The following is a 21866-nucleotide window of genomic DNA, read 5'->3' as shown; positions in this document are numbered from 1 at the left end:
GTTTGCAACTGCAAAGTATAAATCTGCCAAACCTTTATTTATTTAACTTCATTTTTATTAAAGTAACACTTGCATTTAGTTCTAAAAGTCAAATAGTACTATAGGCTCATGATGAAAATCAACACATCTCTGCTCTACCTGTTCCCACACAGCATTATCTCCAAATACTATTTCTTGAGGAAATAATTTTCAACTCTTTGGCATTTTGTTTCAGATATTTATGATATTTCCACATGATGTACTTTACTACTATTTCTTGATTTTTTAAAAAATTTAGATATTATTCATTGATTCCACACAATCTGAGATTAGGATTTACTTTCTAACCCTAACCCTCATTCAAACTTTCCTCCTCTGCCTACACTGTCAATATGAATAACCCTCATTTTATAATTCAACATCAACTATTTACATTATTCACAACTTAACCATTTGGGTGGTTAATCCAACTTTTGTTTTTCATAGATTTATAATCACCTTGTTTTTTCAGTTTCTTCACTTTCCATTTACCAATCGTTAGTTTATCACCACCTTTTCATTACAGATTTTTTCCTTAATCTTACCTCTTATTCTCCTATAGCTATTCACTGTCATGTTCTGATTGGAACTGGCTCTTCTCTGGGCGGCTTCAATGCTATCTTCCTGTAGATGAAGTTCATCATCATTCCCCAAATTCTCTTCACCTCTCTTGCCTCTAACTCTTGGGCATTTCTGCATTGGTACAGCAGGAATTTGCTTGATTATTCTCAGTTTCTTTCCATAGGTCCTTTAGCATAGCGGAGAAACTTGAAACCCCAGTCAGTTATGATTTATCTATCTTTACCTATCTTAGACATCTTTCCATGTACTAAAACTTGTTGCTAATTTTCTTCATCATCTTCTTGCCACTCTCTTTGTTCTTGTGAATTAAAAAGCCCTTTTACTCCTTTACTATAATCTTCATGGGTTTAAGAAGAGAATGGATATGTTCAATCTACCATGTATAACTTAAAGTTATACAGCATTGTCAGTTGTCCCTGGCTCTTAGTCACAGTCACTTTGGTAAGGCTTCATTCCCGTCAAATTCCCATCCAGTTATTTTTGGAACTTTTGAGAACTAGTGAGCTTTACTTATAAAATTGTTTGAATACATACTAAGTCCCAGGCTGCTTTAGGGGCTTGGGATATAAATTAGTGTATAATACAAAGATCCCTCCTTCATGGATTTATGTTCTAGCAAGGGAAGGCTGACAGCAGATTATAAAGCGAATTTTACTATGCAGTATAGTAGAAGATGATAAGTAGAAGACAATAGATGTTATGGGAAAAGGAGTAGTGTACCTGAGACAAGGAGGTGAAAGTGCTAGGGTTGGGAGAAATTGCAATTTAAAGTAGGGTAATCAGGGCAGACCTCACTGAAAAAGTGACTTTCAAACAAAGACTTACAGGAGGTGAAGGCGTGAAGCAATGTTGATATCCGGGAGAAGAGTTTTGCAGGCAAAAGGAACAGAAAGCGCTAAGGCTGGAAAGGTCAAATGGGGGTTGGGTACAGCCTGGCAGGTTTGAGGGCAGGGTTCCTGGAGCAAATGAGTAAGGGTGAGAGTCACTAGAAGGGAGAACTGCGAGGCATAGGGATCCTCAAGGGCCATGTGTCAAGGACTTTTGTCATTTTCTGAGTGAGATATGTTGTCATGGAGTTTAGTTAAGGAACATGATCCTCCTTATGCTATAAGAATCCTACTCTAGTTACTGTGTTGGAAATAGAATATAGGACGGCAAAGCTGGGAGCAAACAGACCCGTTTAGATGTTATTACAGTAATCCAGGGAAGAACTGACAGTACACGGCTCACACCAGAGATGGCGTAAGAAATGTTTAGAATCTAGAACTATTCTGAAGGTAGAGCCAAGCTAAGGCATTTCCTGATGTAGGAAGTCACATAAACGGAAAACTCAAGGCTCAAGTTATTTGGTCTGAGCACCTGGAAGCTTGCTATTACCATCAATTAAGATAGGGAAGGTTTGGATAAACATGTTTGGGAAGATATTAGGAGATAAGCTTGGTCAAAGTTAAATTTGAAAGGTATATTAGACTAACAAGTGAAGATGTCAACCATTCTGTTCAACAAAGACCATATGGCGTCTGCCATGGATGTCTTTTCCTGGACCCTTTGCTCATGGCCACTGCAAAAATGTCACTTGATGATATCTCACTGCTACTTCTGTAGTTAGAGTCCTCAATGGGAATACTGATATCTATGCCAAGCGTTCTTACCATGGTTTGCTAAGAAATGCCAAGTCTTGAGGCACTGGTCTTGGGCTCTGGAGTCTGCACTCACTCATATAAAATGGGAGCCTCTGCTTCTCCACACTGTGGGATTACATGTGCCTCACAGCTTAAGTAGTCTCCTTCAGCTTCAATCAACACTTTCTCCCTTCTCAGGCTGTGACGTACAACTCCTTGAACTTTTAATCTTCCTCTTCATTCATCCTTCACCCTTCAACTCCAAATTGTCCTTCTTCCTACTCTCTCCCCTCACCTTAATTCAAATATTCTCTTTCTGGTTCTGGGTCTGGACATGTATGCATCTCTATTTGGGTCACTGTTAAATTATGATAATTTTATTGACTCCATACTAGGGAAGAGGTCAAATTAAAATAGAGATTGAGGCAGAAAAATTTGTGATGTGTACGACAGCAAAATCCTAAACTTAATGGAAGCCACTCCTTGAGTTAAGTACTGCCTATTTGAGTACATGGAGAAACTTGATTAGGAGCATAAAAGTATAAAGCAGCAGTGACATACCAAGAGTCCACTAATTTACTACGGTAACATCTCCATGCTCCAAATTCTTTTCCTACATTCATGCTTTTGTCTATTTGTCCTTTTTAGACTACATTAATTGATCCCTAGGAATTCCCACTAAATGAAAGAACTGTTCTTAAATTTTATGTTTTGGAATTAAAAATATTTCTAAGAGTTTCAATTAATCATCCAGATCTAAAATCGGCTTGATTTTAGAATTTTTTCATATGGAGGTGGGGGGCCTAAAGCACCAAAACATGGAACATGATACAATTCAGGATTTTGAGTTTGAAGGTGCATTCCAATTCCAGTTGGATTCACAGCTGCTTCTGTCCCTGGAAAGAGAAAGGTGGAGATATAATCTTTCTAGTCAGCATAAAACAGAAGCACATGAACTGCCTAATAAAATCTGGCATTTCTTGGATCACTGGAGCAACAGAAAATTGTTTGTTCCCTTGAGAAAAAATTTACAACCATATCACTCTCTGCCACGATAGTTTAGTCATTACACCAAGAAAATTTGCTCTCATGAACCGATTAGACCATCATTGACTAAGCCATAAAGAAGCACCTACAACTTAACAGCTGAAACCAGAAGAAATATCCCTTTTGGAAGATCAGAAGACAAGATTCCTGTAAACACTAATGGCATTTTAGCTAATGCTTCCATCATGAGATATGCAAATATCACTAGAAACATTAAAGTATTACCTCTGAACTTCATTATTTTATATGTATGCTCTGTAAACTGCAACTCACACAATTAATTAATTTCAACATCTCTATGATGAATAGTAAAAATATCAAGTTGTGAAGTTTTCAATTAAAGTATACACATGCAATAAACGAAAGGCATTCTCAAATTTTAAATTTTGAAATCAAAGCTCTTGACTTTAGATTATGCACACTACAAGCCATTATATATCAAAAAACAAACATTTTCTTCCTGAAACTGATCACCTTGAGAGATCATGCACTTATTCCAATAGTTCTTTGGGAAGTCTTCTATTAGTATTGGCTTGAAAGACTGTTTTTGAGTCACACAGGAAATCAACAGTAATATTTTATAGCCATTTCTCTCTTTATATTTTTTCTTTTATTCACAGGGGTCTTTACCTTTCTGGGAATGATTTGGCTTCTTCTTCCCAAAACAATAATAACAACCATAAATTCACCTTTAAAAAAGAAACTACACCCTTAAACTAAATCTGGCCCTTTGACTGTTTTTGTATATTAAATTGAAATAGCACAAACATGTCCATTCATTTGCATATTGTCTCTTGCTGCTTTTTCTACTATAATTGCAGAAGTGAGTCATCCCCACACGCTTGCAAAGTCAAACATATTTTGGCCTTTAATATAAAAAATGTGCTGATCTCTTTCTTAAAGGATTAAGATCCAATACCATTGAGAAGATTCCAAAGAACATGCCACAATTATCAAAATGATTCCACGAGTAGTTACATATCAGGCAATAGCTGCTTCACTGGAATCCATATGTAGATTACTCAAAATTATTACTTTGGAGTGCATTCTATTTATTTCAAATCATGAATTTCCATAATATAATAATTCAAATATTATTATAATATGTGAAGGGTGGGGCCATATTTAGAATATAAGTCTCACCTCCTGGTTCAACACTTTTCTTAAGGGGTTATTTATTTAATTGAATAATCTACTCCTAGGTTATTACACAATATTTTTACACCTCAGTTTGCTGCTGTGCCATTAAAATCTAGTGATGGTATCTACATCTATAAAAACAAGGCTAAATGAATGTAAAGTGCTTAAAACAAAGCCTGACACACATTAAAATTGATTGTCACTATTATTAGTAGTGATAATAGTATTAGTATTATTACTATATAGCAAGAACTGTACTATGCTAAGAGTATGATGCATTTTCTTTTATTTACAATAGTAGTTCCCATCTTAATGGTTATCCTATCTTAATGGTTAAATAATGATTAAATAATGGTTAAATAATGATTTAATCATTATCCTTACTAATGTTACAACACAGATGGGCTTCCCTGGTGGTGCAGTGGTTGAGAGTCCACCTGCCGATGCAGGGGACACGGGTTCATGCCCCGGTCCAGGAAGATCCCACATGCCGCGGAGCGGCTGGGCCCGTGAGCCATGGCTGCTAAGCCTGCGCGTCCAGAGCCTGTGCTCCGCAACGGGAGAGGCCGCAACCGTGAGAGGCCCGCGTACCGCAAAAAAAAAGTACTGAATTTTGATATTAAAACTTTTTAGTTTATTTTTACCCCACTTCCTATTTAGCTGTTAGTTTTTCCAGGACATGTCCTGCTCTGTTGAAAATCTTATGCTGATCCAAATTTCTGAAGGGCAGCTGTTAATCTCTACCAAGCACTCTTGAGGCAACTGTAGTATATAGTGCAGTGCCTTAACAGGAAAGTTTCATAACAGATGGTCTCTGGATGAGGACACTGCTTAACATGAAGAAATAAACTATCAATTGTCACTTCCCAGAAATCAGAAAATTGTCATTTTTCTATTTACAGCTGAGGCTAGCAATTACACATAACTCAAGACCATACTTTCCTCCTTTTCATACTTCTTAATGCAGACTGGAAAATAATAGGAAAGGCATGGTTTGGGGGGTGGGGTTTGGGAGCAGACAAGATCAGGATGCTGCCGATATGTCTGGGGAGAAAGGACATGAGTATTGACACTCGCCTGTCCAATTCCAGTATTTCAGGCTCTGCAGTGGCAGCAGACAATGTGTAAATTGTTGTTCAACATTACTGCAGGTAAGTGAGTCATGGAGAACTTTGTAAATGAGACTATGAACACGGGGTAGGATAGATGGATATTAAAATCCCAGAGATGCTCTTCTGTACCCTAAACCTTACCATTTACTTGGAGTGTCCAGCCCTGTGTATCTTTTCCCTTCTGCTTGTTGACTGAATGACGTGTTTAGGTTCTATCCCCATACTCAACTCTGAGTCACTTCCCCAGGACACATTTTTTTTTTTTCTTTTGGGGTCTTTTTCTTCTGAAGTTTTCTCATTCAGACTCTCTCCCCAGTGCATGCCTTTGAGTCTTCAATAAACCATGTCTCATTCTATGTTTACAAATCTGCTTTTCACAGATTAGATTTTCAACCCACACAAAACTATAATGTTTCCAGAGAGGAAGTCTAGAAGTGTGTAGACAGCTTACCATAAACAGGGTCCAAGTCTCCAACAGCAAAAACAGCCATTGTGCGTCTTCGGGGACCATTTTGGAGTTTCCTCAGCCAGCACTGGAGGCAGAAGAACACTGCTCCACAGAGAAGAGCCACCAGGAAAATCAGCAGCAAGAACCTTATGCCAGAAGAAGAAAGGGAGGAGTGAGGTGGAGCATTCTGGGAAGTTAAGAGCTCCTGCTACTTCCCGGAAAGGGGCAAAAACTCAACAAGACTGGATACAAGCAATCTGGGAGGCCAAATTCCTTAAGCAATCCCCCACCACCACTCATACATTTTCACTGACTCTGGAATGTTCACTGAGCTTACAGGGGGTCAGTCTTGCCAGGTAATCTTAACTGTTTTCTCTTTAGAAATTGGACAGTGGTTCAAAAGAGCAGCATCTTGATTCCTTAACTCATTCATCCATTATTCCTTCCATTCAGCCATCCATTCATTCATTCAACTAGTACCTTAAGTGACCAAATAGATTTTAGATGTTGGAGCTGGGGATTCACAGGTTGACAAGACAGGGTCTCTGTCTTTGAGAAGCTAACCATCTAATTGAGAGAACTGGTAATGTTTAGTTTTGAAAATACAGAAGCCAAGATTTAGGAAGTTATAACAATCCTTTTTTGTCATATTCTGAATGGCTTTTAGGGTCAGAACTAAAATCAGTGGAGGAGTCATTTTGGGAGATTTCAAGATAAAGAACAATGATTTCACCTTTAAAAATATCCAACTTGGGAATAAATTATTATTCTTAAAAATAGTAAGTTCCCGGGCTTCCCTGGTGGCGCAGTGGTTGAGAGTCCGCCTGCCGATGCAGGGGACACGGGTTTGTGCCCCAGTCCGGGAAGATCCCACATGCCGCGGAGCGGCTGGGCCCGTGAGCCACGGCCGCTGGGCCTGCGTGTCCAAAGCCTGTGCTCCGCAACGGGAGAGGCCACAACAGTGCGAGGCCCGCGTACCGCAAAAGAAAAAGAAAAAGTAAGTTCCCTGTCATAGGAAGTGTTTAAGTAAACACTGGCCAACAACCTGAAAGTGATGTTTCTGTTGATCCACATGGTCCCTAAAGTTTTCTTATGCTCTATGATTTCATATTCTATCTCAATTATTTAGGAAAAGGAGTGTCATACACCACTAAAGGTTTTATAACACAAATTGAGGGTGTCCTTACCAGATATACCAGCCATTTGTGTACTGATCTTTATAGTTTCTGCACCTGGTAATAAAGGAAGAGCAGTTAGTGCTGGACCTCTAGAGGGACAAGGATTATTCTTCTGGACCGTAGTATTTGTTCTGACCACACTTATTTCCTCAACAATCACCTATCCACTGCACCCCCCATAATTACACAAATGTTTACTGGATGTCCACTTCATTTAAGGCACTGAGAATACAGGTAAATGTGAAACTGTCAGATATGTAAGCAGATAATTGCACTGTAATAGGCTTGATTCTAGAGTTATGAATACTGTTGTGCATTGAGAAGGTAGTGACTATCTTTTCAGGGCTAACATGTCATAGGTGTTAGGCATTAGGCAGATAACCATTGCAGTATTCTGTTTATTCAGAGACCTAGAGTTTTTCAAAATGCGAATTCTCCAGGGAAATTTCATAATCTCTATTATCCTTTAATATCTTGGTAAGGAAGATATTACTAAACCAGGCCTGTAGACTGGTTGGAGAAAAAAATTAGAATAAAAGTAAAATGGGTGTGTGTGGTCACACATACCATTTACCAAGAAGTTAGAAGTTGATCTTCCATTAGGATGGTTAAACCATTTTTGTATCTAGGCACAACTCAGTCATTCCTGGGTTTAGGTTAAAAAGATGACACAAAAACAAAGTTCACAGTGTAATTTTCAGGAGGTTTAACTCCCCAGGGATAGACACTCAAGTGCTGTTCATTCCAGAGTCCCTCACTATATCAGACACGGGCACTAAATGTATGTCTGCTGATGGACTTTTTTCACACCTTAGTGTATGGGCCGCTGTTAAAGTATTCTAGCATTAAATAGTGGAAAACCGTTCATCACAGCCTGATAAACTTCTGAGATAGAGCTGTACTTAATCATGTCTTCTTCGGCCATTGTTAAAATAATACTTAGTACTTTTCAGCTTGAAAGCATTTTTAAATGTCAGCTAATTTATTGCTCTCAGCATCTCTAAGGAAGCAGTGTGTCATGTTTATTATTATACTAGTCAGAAATGACTTTTTAACATATGTGAAGTATCAACTTGAAAATTTTACCACAAACATTTAAGACAAACGTCAGTCACCCAGACGACAAGACTTTTTTGTGTGTGTGCACCTAGAGGGTTTAGCCAAGTATATAGGTACAAATGGCAGGGGGGAAAATGGCAGCTGAAGTATAAATTTCAAAAACATCCTAAAACAAATGATCATCAATAAAGGATTATAAAGATAATTAATGGAACATCCTTATAAAGGAATATTATCCATTTATCAAAGAGAATTTATATTTATAATTAAACAGAATAATACAGAGAACTCAATTCTACTTTGTATATTTTCTTCTATGTAAATACAATGATTTCACTACATAGGTATTATACAATTAGTATGTGTACATATATACCAAATTACTAACAATGTTTGCTTCTCCTGAAGATGGTATTGTGAGGCACTTTATATTTTCAGTATTTCTATATTCTTTGAATTTTTCTAACGTACATACATCACTTTTGTAGTCATAAAATTTTTACATAGTATATTATAAATACAAAAAATCTTTAAAATGTAGTATCCCACTTTAAAGATGTATGTAGAGAAATACTCCTGGTGTCCTGGCTCAATAAAACAGCTCAAGGTTCTTGGTTTTGAGTCTTGAAATCTAAGCTTATGACCAGAAAAAAGTATGGATTGCTTTATCTTCCTCCATACATAAATCTCTGCTTCTCTCCTTTACATTTAAAAATAGACCATATACTTATTAAAATGTCAATTCTAAATATTAACTACCTTATGTCATTTCTTTTTGACACTCAGTAAGTGTCAATTATTGAGTGGCTCTTATTGAGCCACTCAATATTTTTTTCAAGTGCTAACAATTATCCAAACTTATTTACTTTACTTCCTTTTTCTGACCCTGTGCACACACTGGTGAAGTTACTGATATGCAATAAAATGGCCAGGAAGCAGTTAGCTGGAGAAATGCAAAGTGGCCATACAATTTCACAACTGCAGGCTCCTTTAGGATCATTTATTTCACCTTTAGGATTTTGCACACTGTGTCTACTCACAGTGGGAAGGGAAATGGGAGGTCACTACCTGACCAAAGAACTTAAACTAGAATAGAGGTCTTCTGACTCCATGTGCCTCCTTCTTCACCATTGTTTCCATGTCTTTTACAAGTTCAATTTTTAAACAGAAATTTTTTGAGTTCTTAAAAAAAATTAAAAGTGTCTGAACAATATCAGTATTTTAAATATTTAAATTTTAGGTGCAAGATCTTCAGTGTAGAAAAAGTTATTTACTCAGAGATTTACTTATGCTTGATCAAATTGGGATGGGGATGCCAAAAAGATAAAAAAGAAATCCAGGAGAAGTGAGAGCTGACTATAACGTTTAAGGAAGACATTTCCAATAATCAGAGCTCTCTAGAAGTAGGTGTCGAAGGAGATAATTTCCGTCCCTTCCAGAACAACCAGTGCCCTACTTTGATGTATGGAGATAATTCCTGCTCTATAGGGATGGTTAAACTAGTTGATCTTAATTGTTTTTTCTCAGTGCTGAGAATCTGTGGACCTAAGATTAACTGCAAATTCATTACTTGGATAAATAGAAGAAGAGTGCAAAGTTGTTTCATTGGCTCCTCTACTAGAATTATCCATAATTTCCTGTGCTGGGCATTCTTCTAAACCAGTTGTATAACTTCATGTGAATTAACTCACTTTCAAACTTAAAATGCTATAAAGTGGGGTCACACTATTATAATCCTTACTTTACAGTTGAGACAATTCAGTCATAAAGAGATTAAGTAACTTGTTCATGATAAGATGGCGGAAGTGGCAGAGGCAGGCTTTAAACCCAAATGGTCTGTCTGTGGAGTTCATGTCTCTTACCACTATGCAGCATTGTAACTGGGGAGAGTAAAATTCATCTCTAGCCTCATATTACTATGTGGACTACTGTCTGAATGGATTCAATATTCTGTGTTCCAAAATGCTTTAAGAAAATATTAAAAATACAAAAAAAAATTAGAAATGAGAGCACAGAGTAGCAGACAAAGAGAATAAGCCAAAAGTGAGATCAGTTTGTAAACTGAATGTAGTAAATCTAAGCTTTCTAGCAATTAATAGGATGAAAGAAAGAACTGGTTATATAGTATCCTCTAAAATGAACAAAAACAGGCAGCATTATTCACCAAATGCACAACTATTCCAGCTATAGAAATGAGAGACAAATTCAAACTATGGGGCTTCATAAAGAGGCTGTCTTTAACAACAGGAACAATGTTTCCCACAGTACTCTTAGAATAAATGCAATAATAAATTTCATGGGTCCTTTCTGTAAAAATTACTCTTAACAGAAGCCGGAATGCAATTCAGCTACAATAATTTGGGGGAGGGACAGGTGCCAAATCATATCATCCAGAGACCAGTGGCCTGACCTAATTAATCTGGGGTGGGTAAATTGTACAGTACCCAAAAGGATGGTTGGATTGTGTACCCCTAGGTATTTCACCAGGTGTGTAATTTTATCTAAATATTGGACATGCAGTGTGGATTTGTAGTGAAAATCCCAGGCTCAGGAATCAGTCATAGGCCCAGATGCAAGCTCTGCCTTTTACTTGTTTACTCTTGAACAAAATACTTAACTTCCCCAAGCCAGGTAATATGGTAGACTATCATCAGCAATGTATTAATGCAATTAATTTACAGAATCCCACATGTGTATGATTTTATTTATGTTTTGTAAGATACCCTATTTATGTACATACATGTACATCAGTGTATGTGGTTATTTCTGGGGAAGGGAAAAGATTAAAGGTGTAATTTTTCAGAGGGACTCTGACGTGTTTGATTTCATACACTAAATTACTTATAATATCTAAATTATACACAAAAAGTCTAGCAATGCATTGTTTATACTAAAAATGCAGTTATAAAAATAAATTGATTGGCAGCCGCATAGCACAGGGAGATCAGCTCCGTGCTTTGTGACCACCTAGAGGGGTGGGATAGGGAGGGCAGGAGGGAGACGCAAGAGGGAGGAGGTATGGGGATATATGTATATGAATAGCTGATTCACTTTGTTATACAGCAGAAACTAACACACCATTGTAAAGCAATTATACTCCAAAAAAGATGTTAAAATAAATAAATAAATAAATAAATTGATCGGGTTAGAGCAGAAAAAAATTAGTCTTGTGCTGGAAAGAAAATGTAAATAGAACTAATAATAGATCCCACAAACACCTTCCTGTGTTGGCAAAATATTTGAAATATTGTGTCTACCTTCAATACATTTACTTACCTTATGCGAACTCTCCACAAAATCAGCCACTTTCTTGCCTTTTCTGTCTTAATTTTCTGTTAATTTGCATTATATTTGAGGTGGTTTCTTGTTTTTATTCAAAAGCCATGATATTAAATAATGACTAATATAACAGACATTTACATGCAAAATGATGTAGCCAAAAAGTTTGTACCTAAGTACTAATTTAAGTCCTGCAATTAATTTGTTATTCTCTTTGGGCCTCAATTTCTTCACCCAAAAAAAAGGCCAGTAGCCTCAGTGACTCTAAAGTTAGCTTATAAAGTTCCTCAATACCATATTCTCCTGTCATGTTGATTGGGGAATTAGATTCAACATTTCTGATCCTTTCCAATTATGAATTTCTTTATTCTATTATTCTGGGTCAAAGGCAGAAGACGAAAGGGCAAGATGAGACAGTCATGAGGTCCAAAGTTAGGTAAGTCCACCAATAGTCAAAAGTCCATTATGTCACCAACACCAGAAGACAGAGAAAAAAGCAAGTCCAAAATCAAGGCAAAGAAACAGCAATGGAGAGCCATGCAGTAGCTGAAAGAGTGGCACACATTTAATAAGCAGATGATCAATAATGGGAGGATCCATCAGAAATAGGTGAAGGACTCCAGGGCCAAGGAAAGCAGCCCACCCAGCATGGCCTCATAATCTGGAGACAATGCCCGGAGACCCCGGCCTTGAGGGTAACAGTCAATGATAAAAACAGCTAGCTGGCAGTGAGGGCTGCTCCCAGGAGAAGATAGGGCTTGGCAGAAGTGCTTTCTGACACTTGCACAAAGTCTCAGTACATTACAGTTATCGTTAATCATCTGCAGCTCTATTAATGGCACCTTCTCCCCATCTCCCGAATAGAATTCTGAGAAGAATTAAGCCTACAGTACGAAAAGTGAGAAAATAGTGTCAATTATTCACATAACATATCAAAAGCACTTTGAAAGGTACACATAATACAGGTTAGATCTTTGGTAGTTTGCTTATATTTGAAACCAGATTACCCAGAAAACTGTCTCCCATCATCCCTGTGAGTTACACAGGTGGATGGAGTCATAGAGGAAGTCATGATTCTTTCATGAACTTAAAGGACACTTAAAACTTCAAGTGTGGAGAATGCAGTGAGCAAAAATACCTAGAAATCAACTAGGTCCCTTATTTATTTAACAAAGTTGATCACAATGAAAGTGCATTTTTCTGCTTTTAGAAAAATGGAGCCATTTACATTTAAAAGCAATTTACTTTTTATTTTTCTTGCATGATTATAATGATCGTTTGAAACTCAGTTGGGGCTTCTCAAATGACTTGAGACATTTTTATTCTTTGAATTTTGAAAATGCTGAATAGAACCATAGAGCCTCTTGCTATTTACTTACATTTCATTTTCTTCACATGGTGAGTCCGATAGCACCAACTGAAACACATGTTTAGAACAATGAAATCCAAACATTTCATGTCTAATCCTTTAATACAGTGCCTAGAGACAATGTGTGTTGATATCATTTTGCTTGTTTTTCTGTTTTAATTAAAAGCTCCGCAGCAGAGTCTATTGGTGCAAAGAATTGTAATTGAAAAAAATCTCTGGGTAGATTCGCCAGCTCAGCAGTGACAGGAGATATATACTGGGAGCCAGATTCCTATCCTACACACCGCCATAGGTGAGTGTGAAAACACTTTGTTTTTTCTATAGGCAGATTTTGCTTTATCTAAAGAGCTTTTGTGCACCTTGCATTTTTCTTTGTTTTCACATTTTAGCTAGAGGAAGGAGTTTCATTACTTGTGAATATTATTTTCACGCAAAGGAATCAAGTTCCCTACATGAAAACTGAAGTCCATTCCCTTAGCATTAGTGGATATTAAATACATGAACGAAGGAGGGAGTGATTTTAACCTGCTCTCAGGCTAAGGTCAACCTAAGATCCATTGACATTCCTGTTGAGATTTACATTTTTCTCTTTATCAAAGAAGAGGGGAAAACTAATAACCTTGATTGCTTTATTTTAAAAGACCCAAACCGTAAGTATTCTAACACAATTTTCTTATCCTCTGTGTCGAGCCTTATAGGTTACAATAACTCATGTCACAGAGGAAAGAAAGTACTCCTGTCTAGAGGACTTGCTTATAGGTTTGTCTTTCTCTTGAACTGAGACCATTTTCATGTACAATGAGAAAAATTGTTGAATATTATTTATATGTAGGCCTAAACATTGTGTTGATGAGGTCTGTGAAGTATTTATTTTCCTGGACCCTACATACAAATATCAATACAAGTAAGAAGTTACAAAATTTAAAATCATAGACTTGAAATTTTGTGTGAGATACGTTTTCTTTCCCTTAATCCCAAACTCATCTTCCTCAGCACCTCATATTTATTCCACCAAGTTTGTCTGGGCAAAGAGATTTGTGGAGTTGCAGATGGAGTCATGAATTGGCCATCAGAGAGCGTGGTAATGAACAATTTATAAGCACAGAAAATGAGTTGCACTCTCTTTTGCTAGAATGCTGCAAATAGACTTGCATACTAACTGAGAGGAAAATGAACGTTCAAATTTTGTCCATAAAGAAAGTTTATTTATGAGCAGATGAAATCATTTAGGATCCAGCTTAACAGATAAACAAATAAAGCCAGCATTTCACTTTCAAGTCACTTCCTTGAAACCCTAGCAAGAAGTACACAGTGTTACATTATTACCACCTCACTTCCAATGTCAGACTTTGCAGTTATCAAGAAATGGGGAGTGAAGTCTTAATATATTTCATACCTAAATATTTCAGATACACTGCATTCAAGAAACACAGATACAGAAATGCAGGGATAAGTCAGAATGAGATACTAGAGCAGAGGAATCAAAATAGACTCTAAGATGGTTCTGTCTGCACTGTTCAGCACTGAAAAACTGTTGAGCCTCAAGTATGGCTTTGGGCAACAGTAAACATACCTTAAATTAATCCTGCCACAGCATTTTATGTCAATAACACTTCTGATTTTTAAAAATTTTACAGCATAACAAAGTTAAAAAAAAATTAATCACATCATATTTCAATAGCAATAGAACTAAATAAAGAAGACATAGGACTAAGGTCATAAACCATTTTGTTATCTGTATGTTTAACCAATATATATAATGCCCTAAGATTCTGGTAACACATTCTTAAAGGAAATCTTCTAACTGTCGGAGTCATTGTTACCCAAACCACAAATCTATAACAAATCAGATCCTAAGAGTAGTAGCTTTGAAAATCTTTTCCCAGAAAGAGAGATGGTTACCTGGAATAGTGGCAAACACAAGATTCCTGTTTTTGAGACCATCGAAGTGACACATAGAAGTCTGGATCTCGACATAACTTAAAGGACAAGAGGCTCAAAGATAGTGGTTTGCTGTCTGTGTTTATCTCCGTCTTTCTCAGAACGTGTTAGCTTCTCTATAAGTTCTGCTTCATGCCAGGGCACTCATTAATGCTGGCTCCTTGTGACTGGTAAAGTGCCTGCCAGGAGCTGGAATTTTAGGTGCAAGCTCACAGGTACTGAAAGTTCAAGGATTTCAGTTTAAGCTCAGAACACTGATAATGTTTCTCAAACCCTTAAAAGCCAGGGTAATACATACTGACCTGCAAAACTAGCTGGCTGCTGAAATAACTTACAACATTCAAGTGCATGTTTTTATTCCAGGGTACTTCTGGGTTGTTTGTTTGTTTGTTTTGTAGATTTTTTTTTGGAAAATTTATGTTTCCTTCCCTTTGTTGGTCCTCTTTGCTCTTCTTTTCCAAAACATCATTTTCAGTCCCAGGTGTAACCCAACCTTGGACATAAAGCTTTCCCCTGTCTCATAATAATTGCAGCTTACTTTTAAACAGAGTATATTTCAATATATATATAAATGAAAGAACTCCAACACAACTGCCAACAAAAAAGTTACCAAAAATGTCAAAGGAAGTTCTGAAAAAGAACAACTAAAGAGGCACTAAACTACTATATATTAAGACATTATAAAAGCATAAAAATTGGTACTGACACATGTAAACAAAAAGATAGATGGAACAGAATAGAGTTCAGAAATAAATTAAAATACACATAGAGATTTATTTCAACTACCATTTTATTTTTTTTAACATCTTTATTGGAGTATAATTGCTTTACAATGGTGTGTTAGTTTCTGCTGTAAAACAAAATGAATCAGCTATATGTATACATATATCCCCATATCCCCTCCCTCTTGTGTCTCCATCCCACCCTCACTATCCCACCCCTCTAGGTGGTCACAAAGCACTAAGCTGATCTCCCTGTGCTATGTGCTGCTTCCCACTAGCTATCTATTTTACATTTGGTAGTGTATGTATGTCAATGCTACTTTCTCACTTCGTCCCATCTTACCCTTCCCCCTCCCCATGTCCTCAAGTCCATTCTCTACATCTGCATCTTTATTCCTGTCCTAACCCTAGGTTCTTCAGACCATTTTTGTTTTTTTTAGATTCCATGTATATGTGTTAGCATATGGTATTTGTTTTTCTCTTTCTGACTTGCTTCACTCTGAATGACAGTCTCTAGGTCCATCCACCTCAATACAGGTAAATCAATTTCATTTCTTTTTATGGCTGAGTAATATTCCATTTTATATATGTGCCATGTCTTCTTTATCCATTCATCTGTTGTTGGACACTTACGTTGCTTCCATGTCCTGGCTATTTTATATAGAGCTGCAATGAACATTGTGGTACATGTATCTTTTTGAATTATGGTTTTCTCAGGTACATATACCCAGTAGTGGGATTTCTGGGTCATATGGTAGTTCTATTTTTAGTTTTTAAGGAACCTCCATACTGTTCTCCATAGTGGCTCTATCAATTTACATTCCCACCAACAGTGCAAGAGGGTTCCCTTTTCTTCACACCTTCTCCAACATTTATTGTTTGTAGATTTTTTGATGATGGCCATTCCGATGGTGTGAGGTGATACCTCATTGTAGTTTTGATTTACATTTCTCTAATGATTAACGATGTTGAGCATCCTTTCATTTGTTTGCTGGAAATCTGTATAGCTTCTTTGGAGAAATGTCTATTTAGGTCTTCTGCCCATTTTTGGATTGGGTTGTTTGCTCTCTGATTTTGAGCTGCAATAGCTGATTGTATATTTTGGAGATTAATCCTTTGTCAGTTGCTTCATTTGCAAATATTTTCTCCCATTCTGAGAGTTGCCTTTTTGTCTTATTTATGGTTTCCTTTGCTGTGCAAAACTTTTAAGTTTCATTCGGTCCCATTTGTTTATTTTTGTTTTTATTTCTATTTCTCTGTGAGGTGGGTCAAAAGGGTCTTGTTGTGATTTATGTCACAGAGTGTTCTGTCTATGTTTTCCTGTAAGAGTTTTATAATGTCTGGTCTTACATTTAGGTCTTTAATCAATTTTGAGTTTATTTTTGTGTATGGTGTTAGGAAGTGTTCTAATTTCATTCTTTTACATGTAGCTGTCCAGTTTTCTCAGCACCACTTATTGAAGAGGCTGTCTTTTCTCCATTGTACGTTCTTGCCTCCTTTATCAAAGATAAGGTGACCATATTTACATGGGTTTCTCTCTGGGCTTTCCATCCTGTTCCATTGATCTATCTTTCTGTTTTTGTGCCAGTACCATACTGTCTTGATTACTATAGCTTTGTAGTATAGTCTAAAACCCAGGTGCCTGATTCCTCCAGCTCCGTTTTTCTTTCTCAAGGTTGCTTTGGTTGCTGAGGTCTTTTGTTTTTCCATACAAATTGTGAAATTTTTTGTTCTAGTTCTGTGAAAAATACCATTGGTAGTTTGATAGGGATTGCATTGAATCTGTAGATTGCTTTGGGTAGTAGAGACATTTTCACAATGTTGATTCTTCCAATCTGAGAACATGGTATATCTCTCCATCTGTTTGTATCATCTATAATTTCTTTCATCAGTGTCATAGTTTTCTGTATACAGGTCTTTTGCCTCCTTAAGTAGGTTTATTCCTAGATATTTTATTCTTTTAGTTGCAATGGTAAATGGGAGTGTTTCCTTTACTTCTCTTTCAGATTTGTCATCATTAGTGTATAGGAATGCAAGTGATTTCTGTGCATTAATTTTGTATCCTGCTACTATACCAAATTCATTGACTAGCTCTACTAGTTTTCTCATACATTCTTTAGGATTCTCTATGTATAGTATCATGTCATCTGCAGACAGTCACAGTTCTACTTCTTCTTTTCCAATTTGGATTCCTTTTATTTCTTTTTCTTCTCTGATTCCTGTGGCTAAAAATTCCAAAACTATGTTGAATAATAGTGGTGAGAGTGGACAACCTTGTCTTGTTCCTGATCTTAGTGGAAATGGTTTCAGTTTTTCACCATTGAGAATGATGCTGGCTGTGGGTTTTTCATATATGGCCTTTACTATGTTGAGGTAGATTCCCTGTATAACTACTTTCTGTTTTATCATAAATGTGTGCTGAATTTTCTCGAAAGCTTTTTCTGCATCTATTGAGATTATCATATGTTTTTTATCCTTCGATTTGTTAATATGGTTTATCACATTGATTGATTTGCATATATTGAAGAATCCTTGCATTCCTGGGATAAACCCCACTTGATCACGTTGTATGATCCTTTCAATGTGCTGTTGTATTCTGTTTGCTAATATTTTGTTGAGGATTTTTGCATCTATGTTCATCAGTGATATTGACCTGTAGTTTTCTTTTTTTGTGACATCTTTGTCCGGTTTTGGTATCAGGGTGATGGTGGCCTCGTAGAATGAGTTTGGGAGTGTTCCTTCCTCTGTAATTTTTTGGAAGAGTTTGAGAAAGATAGATGTTAGCTCTTCTCTAAATGCTTGCTAGAATTCACCTGTGAAGCTATCTGATCCTGGGTTTTGTTTGTTGGAAAATTTTTAATCACAGTTTCAATTTCAGTGCTTGTGATTGGTCTGTTTATATTTTCTATTTCCTCCTGGTTCAGTCTCGGAAGGTTGTGCTTTTCTAAGAATTTGTCCATTTCTTCCAGGTTGTCCATATCATTGGCATATCGTTGCTTATAGTAATCTCTCATGACCCTTTATATTTCTGCAGTGTCGGTTGTGACTTCCCGTTTTTCATTTCTAATTCTATTGATTTGAGTGCTCTCCCTTTTTTCCTTGATGAGTCTGGCTAATGGTTTATCGATTTTGTTATCTTCTCAAAGAAACAGCTTTTAGTTTTACTGATGTTTACTATTGTTTCCTTAAGTTATTTTTCATTTATTTCTGATATGATCTCTATGATTTGTTTCTTTCTGCTAACTTTGGGTTTTTTCTGTTCTTCTTTCACTAATTGCTTTTGGTGTAAAGTTAGGTTGTTTATTTGAGATTTTTCTTGTTTCTTGAGGTAGGATTTCATTGCTATAAACTTCTCTCTTGGAACTGCTTTTGCTGCATCCCATATGTTTTGGGTCTTTGTGTTTTCATTGTCATTTGTTTCTAGGTATTTTTTTATTTCCTTTTTCATTTCTTCAGTGATCTCTTGGTTATTTAGTAGCATATTGTTTAACCTCCATGTTTTTGTATTTTTTACATATTTTTTCCTGTAATTGATATCTAGTCTCATAGAGGTGTTGTTGGAAAAAATACTTGCTACTATTTCAATTTTCTTAAATTTACCAGGGCTTGATTTGTGACACATGATATGGTCTATCCTGGACAATATTCCATGAGCACTTGAGAAGAAGTGTATTCTGTTGTTTTTGGATGGAATGTCCTATAAATATCAATTAGGTCCATCTTGTTTAATGTGTCATTTAAAGATTGTGTTTCCTTATTTATTTGCATTTTGGATGATCTGTCCATTGGTGAAAGTGGGATGTTAAAGTCCCCTACTATGACTGTGTTACTGTCAATTTCCCCTTTTTTGGCTGTTAGCATTTGCCTTTTGTATTGAGGTGCTCCTATGTTGTGTGCATAAATAGTAACAATTTTAATATCTTCTTCTTGGATTGATCCCTTGATCATTATGTAGTGTCCTTCTTTGTCTCCTGTAATACTCTTTGTTTAAAAGTTTATTTTGTCTGATATGAGAATTGCTATTTCAGCTTTCTTTTGATTTCCATTTGCATGGAATATCTGTTTTCCATCCCCCCACTTTCAGTCTGTATGTGTCCCTAGGTCTGAAGTGGTTCTCTTGTAGATAGCATATATACAGGTCTTGTTTTTTTTTTTTTTTTTATTAGCCAGTCTATGTCTTTTGGTTGGAGGATTTAATCCATTTACATTTAAGGTAGTTATCAATATGTATGTTCTTATTTCCATTTTCTTAATTGTTTTCAGTTTGTGGATCTTTTCCTTCTCTTGTGTTTCTGTCTAGAGAAGTTCCTTTAACATTTGTTTTAAAGCTGGTTTCGTGGTGCTGAATTCTCTTCACTTTTACTTGTCTGCAAAGATTTTAATTTCTCCATCGAATCTGCATGAGATCCTTGGTGGGTAGAGTAATCTTGGTTGTAGGTTTTTCCCTTTCATCACTTTAAATATGTCCTGCCACACCCTTCTGGCCTGCAGAGTTTCTGCTGAAAGATCAGCTGTTAACCTTATGGGGATTCCCTTGTATGTTATTTGTTGCTTTTCCCTTGATGCTTTTAATATTTTTTCTTTGTACTTAATTTCTGTTAGTTTGATTAATACATGTTCTGGCGTGTTTCTCCTTGGATTTATCCTGTATGGGACTCTCTGAGCTTCCTGGACTTGATTGACTATTTCCTTTCCCATATTAGGGAAGTTTACGACTATAATCTCTCCAAATATTTTCTCAGTGCCTTTCTTTTTCTCTTCTTCTTCTGTAACCCCTATAATTTGAATGCTGGTGCATTTAATGTTGTCCCAGAGGTTCTTAGACTGTGCTCAGTTCTTTTCATTCTTTTTTCTTTATCCTGTTCTGCAGTAGTTGTTTCCACTATTTTATATTCCAGGTCACTTATCCGTTCTTCTTCCTCAGTTATTCTGCTATGGATTCCTTCTAGACAATTTTTCATTTCTCTTATTGTGTTGTTCATCATTGTTTGTTTGCTCTTTAGTTCTTCTCGGTCCTTGTTAAACATTTCTTGTATTTTCTCCATTATATTTCCAAGATTTTGGGCCATCTTTACTATCATTACTCTGAATTCTTTTTCAAGTAGACTGCCTATTTCCTCTTCATTTGTCTGGTCTGGTGGGTTTTTACCTTGCTCCTTCATCTGCTGTGTGTTTCTCTGTCTTCTCATTTTGTTTAACTTACTCTGTTTGGGGTGTCCTTTTTGCAGGCTGCAGGTTCATTGTTCCCATTGTTTTTGTTGTCTGCCCTCAGTGGTTAAGGTTGGTTCTGTGGGTTGTGTAGGCTTCCTGTTGGAGGGGACTAGTGCCTGTGTTATGGTGGATGAGGCTGGATCTTGTCTTTCTTGTGAGCAGGACCACTTCCTGTGGTGTGTTTTGGGGTGTCTTTGAACTTATTATGATTTTAGGCAGCCTCTCTGCTAATGGGTGGGGTTGTGTTCCTGTCTTGCTAGTTGTTTGGCTTGGGGTGTGCAGCACTGCAGCTTGCTGTTGATTGAGTGGAGCTGGGTCTTAGCATTGAGATGGAGATTCCTGGGAGAGCTCTTGCTGATTGATATTATGTGGGGCCAGGAGGTCCCTGGTAGTCCAGTGTCCTGAACTTGGCTCTCCCATCCCCGAGGCTCAGGCCTGACACCTGGCTGGAACACTAAGACCCTGTCAGTGACATGGCTCAGAAGAAAAGGGAGAAAAAGTAAAAAGAAAGAATGAAAAAAAATAAAATAAAATGCAGTTATTAATATAAAAATTAATTATGAAAGTTAAAAAAAAAAGAAAAAAGAGAGCAACCAACCAATAAACAAATCCACCAATGGTAACAAGCACTAAAAACTCTACTAAAAAAAAAAAATGGACAGACAGAACCCTAGGACAAATGGTAAAAGCAAAGCTATACAGACAAAACCACACAAAGAAGCATACATATACACACTCACAAAAAGAGAAAAAGGAAAAAATATATATACAAAAAATAAAGCAAGAAAGCAAACCCCAAGTATACAGTTGCTCCCAAAGTCCACCACCTCAGTTTTGGGATGATTTATTGTCTATTCAGGTATTCCACAGATGCAAGGTACATGAGATTGATTGTGGAGATTTAATCAACTGCTCCTGAGGCTGCTGGGAGAAATTTCCCTTTCTCTTCTTTGTGTGCACAACTCCTGGGGTTCAGTTTTGGATTTGGCCCCATCTCTGCATGTAGGTCACCCTTTGGCGTCTGTTCTTCACCCAGACAGGAGGGGGTTAAAGGAGTGGCTGATTAAGGGCTGTGGCTCACTCAGGCACAGGGGAGGGAGGGGTACGTTAGTCATAATTGGAACGTGTGGTGAGCCTA

At 36.9% G+C, this 21866-nt stretch overlaps 1 protein-coding gene across 1 annotated transcript; it reads right to left on the bottom strand.

The window, feature by feature from the left end:
• Positions 1-2978: 2978 nt before the first annotated feature.
• On the bottom strand, positions 2979-14831 carry TMEM207 (transmembrane protein 207). The gene is made up of 5 exons (XM_030864457.1): positions 14757-14831; positions 12865-12902; positions 7157-7201; positions 5973-6115; positions 2979-3118 (listed from the first exon to the last, which is right to left on the bottom strand). The coding sequence occupies exons 1-5, from the start codon at positions 14829-14831 to the stop codon at positions 2979-2981; spliced, it is 441 nt and encodes a 146-aa protein (XP_030720317.1).
• Positions 14832-21866: the final 7035 nt, after the last annotated feature.

This window comes from Globicephala melas, chromosome 4 (assembly GCF_963455315.2).
Source record: "Globicephala melas chromosome 4, mGloMel1.2, whole genome shotgun sequence".
Lineage (NCBI taxonomy): Eukaryota > Metazoa > Chordata > Mammalia > Artiodactyla > Delphinidae > Globicephala > Globicephala melas.
This window is presented reverse-complemented; position numbering and strand designations above follow the sequence as displayed.